Source organism: Harpia harpyja, chromosome 2 (genome assembly GCF_026419915.1).
Source record: "Harpia harpyja isolate bHarHar1 chromosome 2, bHarHar1 primary haplotype, whole genome shotgun sequence".
NCBI lineage: Eukaryota > Metazoa > Chordata > Aves > Accipitriformes > Accipitridae > Harpia > Harpia harpyja.
Window position 1 is genome coordinate 20,180,777 of NC_068941.1, and position 9,281 is coordinate 20,190,057.

At 53.8% G+C, this 9,281-nt stretch overlaps 1 protein-coding gene across 1 annotated transcript; it reads left to right on the forward strand.

Annotated features, from left to right (window-relative positions):
• Positions 1–668: 668 nt before the first annotated feature.
• Positions 669–8,977, forward strand: LOC128134674 (coiled-coil domain-containing protein 81-like). Its single transcript, XM_052772695.1, has 10 exons — positions 669–732; positions 1,400–1,676; positions 1,917–2,203; positions 3,083–3,339; positions 3,754–3,839; positions 4,531–4,643; positions 5,387–5,504; positions 6,327–6,453; positions 6,933–7,088; positions 8,930–8,977. Exons 1-10 carry the CDS (start codon positions 669–671, stop codon positions 8,975–8,977), a joined length of 1,533 nt encoding a protein of 510 aa, XP_052628655.1.
• Positions 8,978–9,281: the final 304 nt, after the last annotated feature.

Here is a 9,281-nt window from a genome sequence, read left to right on the forward strand (position 1 = left end):
TGCTTATCAAAGACTGTCTCTGCCTCAGCTAATTTCAACAATGTAAGCGCTAAACATCATCCTTCATCCCCCCTTATTATTTCTACTGAGATTCTCTTGACTCCCCTTGTCTCACCCCGCTGCAGACATGTTGGCTAAGAGAGGCAGGAAGAAGCAGGGAAGGGTAGAAGGAAGCCCATAAGCACTTAGAGCCTGGTTGAGCCCCCGCGTGGGGAAGCCCCTCCTGGTCTGGAGACCGTGAGGTGGGGGCAGCCCCCTGAAGACCCTTCCCACTGCAGAGCCCCCCGGCAGGGCCTGGGCAGGTGGGGAGGGGGGTTGGGTGCGTGCAGCCCCTCTGTGACACAGTCTGGGGTCACAGTGGGACAGCCCCACATCACAGTGGTGACAGCCCCTCTTTCCCCATCGGGACCAGCATCCACCCCACACCCCCCGGCAAGGCCGAGGGGACGCCAGGCGCTGGGGGCTGTTCTTGCCACCGCTCTGCTCTAGAAGAGCTGCTCTGCAGTGAGGAGGAGAAGGCGGAGAGAGGCAGCACAACAGCACTGGGGGTGGTGAAGGGCGGCGGCGGAGGAGAGCAGAGAGGAGGAGTAGGCTTTTTGCAGGAAGCAAGAAAGCCATCGGCCAGCCACCTGCTGCAGTTCTTGACCTGGAGCAAGGGTGGAACTAAGATGGCAAAAGACCTCTTCTTGCGGCCTCACTTGTCTCCAACAACTGAGAAGCTCAAGAGTACTGGTAAGGCCCTCACACCCAATTTCATGAGTGCTGCCAGGTCAAGGACATCTCTGAAAACAGGCATGGAAACCCTGAGGGCTGTGGGGGTGGCTGCTCAGGACTGGTGACTGCAAGGAGGGACCTGCTTGACCATCCCTGAGGGACGAGGGGCTGATTCGACAGCCAGGGCTCCTGGTTCTCTTCCTGACGTGGTCCCTGCTTTCCTGGGGCACCCCAGGCAGAAGTCCCTGGCCCCAAAGGGCTGCTCCTTGCCTGGTGGTGAGCATTGCCCACCCTGAGCTCATGTCCGAGTGGAGGAGCTGAAGGTGCTCGTGGGCTGTGCAGAGTCGGTGTGTTTGGAGATGCAACGCAGGGAAACTGGCTGGGGAGACACCGGGGCCTGCCCTGACCCTCTGAGACTTCCGCGGAACCCAGCACCGTGCCCTCGCTGGCGTGGCAATCCACTGCCGGTTTCCCATGGGAGCGAGTCACACCCTGGAGAACTGCACCTGAAAGGAAAGGAGCCCTCCTGGAGGCCAGCTGAGGGGTCCTTTGGTTCTTGCCGGGCTCTAGAGAGACCATCTGAAACACTTGTGTTAGAAATACATTGGTCCTTGGACAGGAGTGGGCTGAATGGTTTTGTGGTTGCTGCCTCAGAGCATGACATGTCTTTCCCTTGTTTTTCCAGAGTTCGTCAAGATTTGGGCCAGCACGTCATGCTACCTCAGCCAACAGCTGGCTCTCCACCAGGTGGGACTTACCTCCTTCTCCTCCCCTCACATCCTGACGAAGGTTGATGAAGTCCTGACAGACCTTTGCCATGGAGTGCAACTGGTTTGCCCCTCCTTTGAAAGACGGAACAATGCCCCAGCACGACCCTGCAACGCACAGATGTGCAACGGACCACCTCCTCTGTCCATTCGGATGTACAATAAGGTCCAGGCCTGGTGTCATAAAAAGGGTTGGTGCGTCTGGAGTCCCCATGGTCAGAGTTGCATGACAAAACTTGGGAGCCTGGGACACTTCAGGGTTTATTCCAAGTGTGGGAACCACACACACATACACACCACTCCCCCCCCCCCCCCCCCCATGTTTTATCTTATTGAGCCAAAGGATGTTTGTCAGCTTTTCCTGAACTACCTGGCTCTTTGTGAATGAAGGGGAGTGAGAGGGAAAAGCGTGGGCCCTCTTTGTCTTCTCCCAAGGTTTCCAAAGAGCCCACCTTGCTCCTTTGTACCTCAGGCATGGGCAGGGCACTCAGCGCCGTCACCATTCTCTGACAAGTCATCCATCTGTCCCTCCAAGACTTCTGATCCACCACCTCCTCTGTTTCAGGCTGTCCGCATTCCTGGACTTGGGACTTTTGTGGTTGTCAGAGAGCGAGTAGTCAGCAAGGAGAAGGATCCGGTGGTTGTGGAGAGACCCGTGTTTCATCTTGCGAACGCTATCGCGCGGGACCATGGCCTCCGATATGGTTGCATAGACGTTCCTGGTAAGCAGACAGACTGAAAGCGGCGCTTGCCTTTTTGAGCAGAGTGGGGAGGTGTGCTCTGTTGTCCAGAGGTGACTGAGCGGAGTACCAAACTCCCACCGCAATCCTGAGAACAGCTTCAGCTGGACAAAACCAGCCTGCTGTGAAAAGGACCCTGCCTACCTACTCGTTTTGAATAATCACCAGAGGACAATACAGCATAACAGCACACTCTCTCTGACCTGCCTCAACAACACGTTTCCTTCCAGTTTTATTGGTGCTGTGTCTTCTTGTTACATGGTATTTCAACTCTCGCTCCCTCTTTCTGCTGCGCTGGACCTAATACAGGCAAATGCCAGGCTCTTCCCGGCTCTCACAGCCTCTTTGCAAGGGGGAAACCCGGGGGAGGAAAGACGGTTCGTTCCAAAACCCAGTGACCGCAATGCCTGCGCTTCCTAGTCGCTGCTGCCATTGCAGCAGCTGTCGCGGGACCCTGGGGGGCACCAAGAGCTTGGGACTGTGTTTGGGGTGCATTTGTGTCTAACAACAAAGAGAGCACAGAGTGTGGGCACAGCTCCAGTGGCCTGGCACCCTCCAGCTTGCCGTGGGACCTGGCGCCTTTCTCCCCACCTTGTCCTGCAGTCATGGCTCTTCTTCCTGCCAAGCGCCTAAGCCTCTTTCCTTCCCTTTCTGTATCAGAGAAACCACAGCTGTTGGCTCCACACCTCACTTTCCACCTCTAGCAGGAAGGGATGACCGGAGCTTCTCCTCAGAGGCGCTGTACCAGCTAGACAACTCAGTAGCAACGTATTGCATGAGAGCCTGGCAGCTGCAGACTTTTGATTGTAGCCTGCTTAGCAGCTCTGCAAGTTCACGTGTTTCTCTTCTCTTGTTTTTCAGGTCATCAACATTTTGAGCAACTGCCATACGCTCAGATAGCCTCAGACAACGCTGTCTCTGAGGGCACGGTGCAGCTCTGCGTGGAAAGGACCATGCGTCTTTTCCGTGTCTGCCTCGAGAACAGGGATAACGTTGCCCTCGTTTGGAGGGACGTGGGCATGCTGATCATCCAGGGAAGAGACGTAAAAATGAGATTTTACACAGACTTTCTGAAAAGGCTGAATGGGACTGACCAGATGTTGCAAGCTGTTCTCGAGGTAGGATTTTTATTTTCCCAGTGCCACTCCTGGTTCTTCTGAAATGCATTCTGGGGGCTGGGGGGCTGCTTTCTCCTGGCCTGCCATGCCTTTTGTTCAGCCACTTGGGCTCCTTGCGGTCTACAGTACCGCAGGCGCTCTGTAGAGCGCTTCCCTTGCGTGCGATGGTCCGGCTTTGCAAGAGGTACCGCCAGAGGGGCCTCACTTTGTGACAAAAGGCCAGCGTTGATGGTGGGCAGCGCTCCTGGCCTCACTCTCGGGGTAGGGAGCAGAGGCACAGGCAGAGCAAGGCGGGCTGAGGCCAGAGCCCTTTGGCTGCTCTGGCTTTTTGCTTGCGTTGGTCTAAGGTGGCCTGAGCAGCCAGCCCTTCCCAGTGTCCCCATGTCCCATCATCTGTCTCCATCCTTGTTGCAGATGCCAGAGATGAGGGACTCGGTCATCTCACGCCATGACACTGCTGCTTCCCAGACCTCTTCTGGGCGTGTTGTCGTCCTACCGGGGTATGTTTGCTCCTGCAGCCCTTGGCTGAGCAAGCGAGCAGCTTCTCAGCTCATGCTTGGGAGGGCTGCCTTGCCAGGCGCCGGGAACTACACTCGTGATGGCACTGAGGACTGAGTGTTTGAGAGGCCTGTCGGCAGGGAACTCCCTGCTTGCTCTTGTTCAGTTTGACTTCATTTGGAGGAACATGGGACAGCGACAATGCTTCATGTGCCTGTCCTACTGTGGACCTAGAGAGGCATTTAGGCAACATTTTCCATCAGGTTTCTCCCGCTCTTTTTCTTTCCTGTGTGTGAGACTGCCTTCTGCTTGGGGCCAAGTGGTAGAGGGGTGGGTTCTTGTCCAAACAGGACCTTGCAGCTGGTGGGGTTCTGCAGAGCTCTGTCTCGTGCCAACATTGCTGTGCAGTGCCATCGACGACGGAGGGGAGGGAGGTGACTCCTTATAGCTGCAAAGGCATTAATCTGCAAGGCTCTACAAGAAACTTGGAGGACTAGATCAGGATTCAAAATGGTATTGCATAATCAGAGCACTAGAGATTAGTCTGCCCTCCATGTGCACTATGAGTAAAGAGCGGAATCATTTTCCCCAGAAGCAGCAACGGGAGTTCCTGCTGTGGTCCTCCGGGATGGGCTGCCTTGGGAAACAAAGCGGTGTCCTTTTTTCAGCCTGGTGCCTACTTCCTCTTTCCAGGTACAAGCTTGAGACCGTGCCTAAAATGCCAACAGTGAAAGCAGACCTGACAGGACATGTGAAGGCCACCCCAGAGAAGGGCTGGGGAAAAGGTGATGGCAGTGGAAAGAAAGGTAAGGGACCAGCGGGTTGCTGGCAGGGGGCTGGAGGTTTTCCTTCCTCCGCTCCTGGAGGGGATTAGAGCTCAGGTTCCCCCAGCATGCCTGGAAGAGGCAGAGGCACCTCCTGTGACTCTCTGTAGCCATTATGGTGAAGCTCCAGTGACCCATTGTGGAACAAGGTCTCAGGACAGCCCTGCACCACAAATGGCCACTGGGACTGCTGAAGGACACCTTCCCAGCGGCCTCCACTCCCCAGCCTGTGCTGCAAACAGTGCCAGCCTCTAACCCTGCTTCTTTCCATCATATTCTCAGAAGCAATGCCTTTGGTGTGAACCTGCCCCAGCAGCAAATCTGTGTGCATGGGACCAATGCAGAAATCCAAGAGCTGGCTCCTCTTGTGCTAAATGATTCCCTTCCCCAGCATGGCTCTTGGAGACCACCAGCATCTCCCAGGGAGCCCCCCATTACAGCACACGGATGAGAGAAAGCTGTCGAAACAGTTTTCCCCGGGGAATAATGGTGCACTGCAGGCATGAGGAGCTGGGCAAAAAACCCAGTGTCAGAAAAGGCCTAAGGCCTCCCAGGAGACATGGCTTTCATCCAAAGGGGTGAAAAGGACCACCTTCATCAGTGTTACCACAGGCCTGAGCAGACCTGCACATCACTCTTCTTGGAACTGGGACATAATAGGCACCCAGTTCCCAGAACAACACCAAGATGCTGTTCTGAAGACGCGTCTCATTTCCTGTTTCTAGAGGACCTTGCCGAGCAGCGCCTCCTTCGTCGAGCAAGGCTTTCTCCAAAGCGGTTACCTGCAGCGACTGTAAAGTCAGAGCAGGGTCAGAAAGCTGAGGGGAGGGAGCCTCGCGCCAGGTGAGACGCTTGCAGAAATGGTGAGGGTGACCCCGTGCTCTCTCGTCTGTGTGGGAGCGGGATGTTTCTCCTGGACACAGGGGCTAGACAAACTCAAAGTGCAGTTATCCCACGTCCCACTAACTAATGGTTCCTTGGTGCACGGCAAGCGTCTTTTAGCTTCTTGGGAGACTCTGCCAGCAGCACCATTTCTGTCTTTGCTCCTGGTGTGCGTATCCGTTGAGTAACTAACTGCAAGTGCTCCTTCCAGGAGCGGAAGGTCTGTTTGGCTTTCCCTTCAGATTGAAATGACCCCGACCTTTCTGTTTGCTGAGAACAGTGTTCTGCACTTAGGTACTGCAGAGGGTTCCTCCGATTAACCGGAAGCCTCTTCTATGTCTTATGGCCTGCAAAAGAGAAGGGCCAAGGAGAGCTCAGTGGCAGGATTGCTTTTCTCATGGGGTCGTGTCCTCCTCCTTTTGACACCGCATCCCCAGGGCCCAACCTCCTCGTACAGCCCGTGCGCACTCTTTTATTTCGGACCACTGAGCAGACTTCGGTGCACTGACCCGAAGGATGTAGCGGTATCTCCGGGCGCAGGACCCTGTTCCTCTCGTTGCTCCAGCAAGAGAGGGCCTAGACCTGGGCATCCTGAGTTTTAGTGGGGCTGTTGGGCACATCTGAGTCTGACAGCTTGGGGTCTCCTCTGTCTCTGTGGACTTGATCACAAGGAGGCAAGTAGAGCGCATTCTGCTGCAGAAGCAGGCGCACCACTTGGAAGCGCAAGATGCAGAACCAGCTCCTCCTGCGCTCCTGCCAACACACCCTGTTGTGTCTTTGCAGGCAGCTACCGGCCATCCAGGGGAGCTCCTTGAAGGAAAAGGAGGAGAAAGAGAAACAGAAACTAATTCCTCTGGTCGAACCCCGAACAGTAGACTTCATTGCCAGAGCTATTGAGAGGAGAGAAAAGGTACCTGACACGGGCTGCTGCAGCGAGCGTGTCGTACTGGACCGTAGAGAAGCGCCGCTCCACGCATGCCGATTCTCACAAGGTTCTTCACTGTGTGTGCACAGGGCCACTGACTAGTTGCTTTGGTGTTTACTTGAAGAGAGGCGGGTGACTCTGCCATTTGAGAATATATTCTTCACTTCCATTAGCCTCATGAAACACACCCAAAGACCTTACTTGTGAATGTTTCTGTCGGCAACGTGACTGGAAGGCTTGTCTGGGACAGCCAGCTGCCAGGTGGTTTTTAGCCTGGTGGTCGCTTATCTTCCTGGTCATTACAGACGGGCTCTTTGGTGGGAGCAAACTTCCCACTGGGAGCAAACCAGTGTGGGCAGAAAGGCAGAAGAGAAGGGGCAGAAGGGAGGGTAGGAATGAAAACAGCCCAGCCCTCTGCAGGGCAGACTAATGCTGCCTGCTGTTGCATTTTCGTCCCCCTCCAGAATAAACACTTGAAGAGGAAGGAGAAGCTTCCAGAACACATCCAGAAATACTTGGATAAAGAGGAAAAGGAGAAAACAGAGCTGGCGGAGGAGGAAAAAAGTAAACTGCAAACCCGGCCAGTGACCAAAAAGAAGGCTAAGAGCGAAAAGGAGACGGTGAAAGCGAAAGCTAAGAGAGAAAAGGAGACACAGAGGAGCCAGGTACTTTGAATTCCTGCAGAAAAAGAGCACTTTCTCTTCTGGGGGGCTGAGATTGCAAGGTACCTCTAGCACCCCAGCCGTCCCAGCAGCATTGCTGCAGCAGAGCTGGGCGGGTGACTGCTGCCTTTCCTGAGCAAGAGGGGCGACAGGGAGTTGTAGTGAAACCCTGGTGACACTCAGGCATCACCCCAAGGGTATGCTGAGGTCCTTCTCTTTTTTCGTCGGCAGTAAAGCGCACATTGAAAATTTTTTCTTCGGCAGCCGACCCCTCGTCGAAAACTTTATATTCGGCAGACGAGCCGTCGTCGAAAAAATGGTGCCCGGCAGCTAGAGCCCTCGTCGAAAAGTTTTTCTTTGGAAGCTGAGTCCTCGTCGAAAATGTTATCTTCGGCAGCCGATACCTCATCGAAAATTTTTTCTTCAGCAGCCGAGACCTCATCGAAAAAAATATCCCCGGCAGCTGAGCCGTCATCAAAAATTTTTTCTTCGGCAGTCGAGCCCTCATCAAAAAGTTTTGCTTTGGCAGCCGAGCCCTGATCGAAAATTTTTTCTTTGGCAGCAGAGGCCTCGTCGAAAAATTTTTCTTTGGCAGCTGAGCCCTCATCGAAACAAAGAACCCCAGCAGCAGAGCCCTCGTCGAAAATTTTTCTTCGGCAGCTGAGCCCTCGTCGAAAATTTTTGCTTTGGCAGTTGAGCCATCGTCGAAAAAAAACACCTCAGCAGCAGAGCCCTCGTCGAAAATTTTTCTTCGGCAGGTGAGCCCTCATCAAAAATTTTTTCTTTGGCAGCCGAGCGCTCGTCGAAAAAAAGGTCCCCAAGAGCCAAGAGCTAGTCGAAAAAAAGTTCCCCAGCAGTTGATCCCTCATCGAATATCTTTTCTTCGGCAGCCGAGCCCTCGTCGAAAATGTTTTATTCGGCAGCCGAGCCCTCGTCGGAAAAAAGTCCCCGGCAGCTGAGACGTCGTCAAATATTTTTTCTTCGGCAGTCAACCGCTCGTCGAAAATATTTTCTTCAGAAGCCGAGCCCTCGTCGGAAAACAGTCCTCGGCAGCCGACCCATCGTCGACAAATTTTTCTTCAGCAGCTGAGCCCTCGTCAAATATTTTTTCATCAGCAGCCGAGCCCTCATCGAAAAGGTTTTCTTTGGAAGACGAGACCTCGTCGAAAATTATTTCTTTGGCAGCCGAGCCCTCGTCAAAAAAAGGTCCCCGGCAGCCGAGCCCTCGTCGAAAATTTTTTCTTTGGCAGCCGAGCCCTCATCGAAAATTTTTTATTCGGCAGCCGAGCCCTCGTCGGAAAAAAGTCCCTGGCAGCTGAGATGTCGTCAAATATTTTTTCTTCGGCAGTCAACCCCTCGTCGAAAATATTTTCTTCAGCAGCCGAGCCCTCGTCGAAAAAAAGGTCCCTGGTAGCCGAGCGCTCGTCAAAAATTTTTTCTTCGGCAGTCGAGCCCTCGTCGAAAATTTTTTCTTCGGTAGCCGAGCCCTCGTTGGAAAACAGTCCCCGGCAGCTGAACCCTCGTCGAAATAATGGTCCCCGGCAGCCTAGCCCTCGTCGAAAATTTTTTCTTTGGCAGCCGAGCCCTCATCGAAAATTTTTTATTCGGCAGCCGAGCCCTCGTCGAAAAAAAGGTCCCCGGCAGCTGAACCCTCGTCGAAATAATGGTCCCCGGCAGCCTAGCCCTCGTCGAAAATTTTTTCTTCGGCAGTCGAGCCCTTGTCGGAAATTATTTCTTCAGCAGCTGAGCCCTCGTCAATAATATAGGCCCCCAGCATCTGAGCCCTCATCGAAAAAAAGGTCCGCAGCAGCCGACCCATCATCGACAAATTTTTCATCAGCAGCTGAGCCCTTGTCAAAAATTTTTTCATCAGCAGCCGAGCCCTCATCGAAAAGGTTTTCTTTGGAAGCCGAGGCCTCGTCGAAAATTTTTTCTTTGGCAGATGAGGCCTCGTCAAAAAAAGTTCCCCAGCAGCCGAGCCCTCGTCGAAAATTTTTTCTTTGGCAGCCGAGCCCTCATCGAAAAATTTTCTTCGGCAGCCGAGCCCTCGTTGAAAAGTTTTGCTTTGGCAGATGAGCCCACATCGAAAATTTTTTCTTCGGCAACCGAGCACTCGTCAAAAAGTTTTGCTTTGGAAGCTGAGTCCTTGTC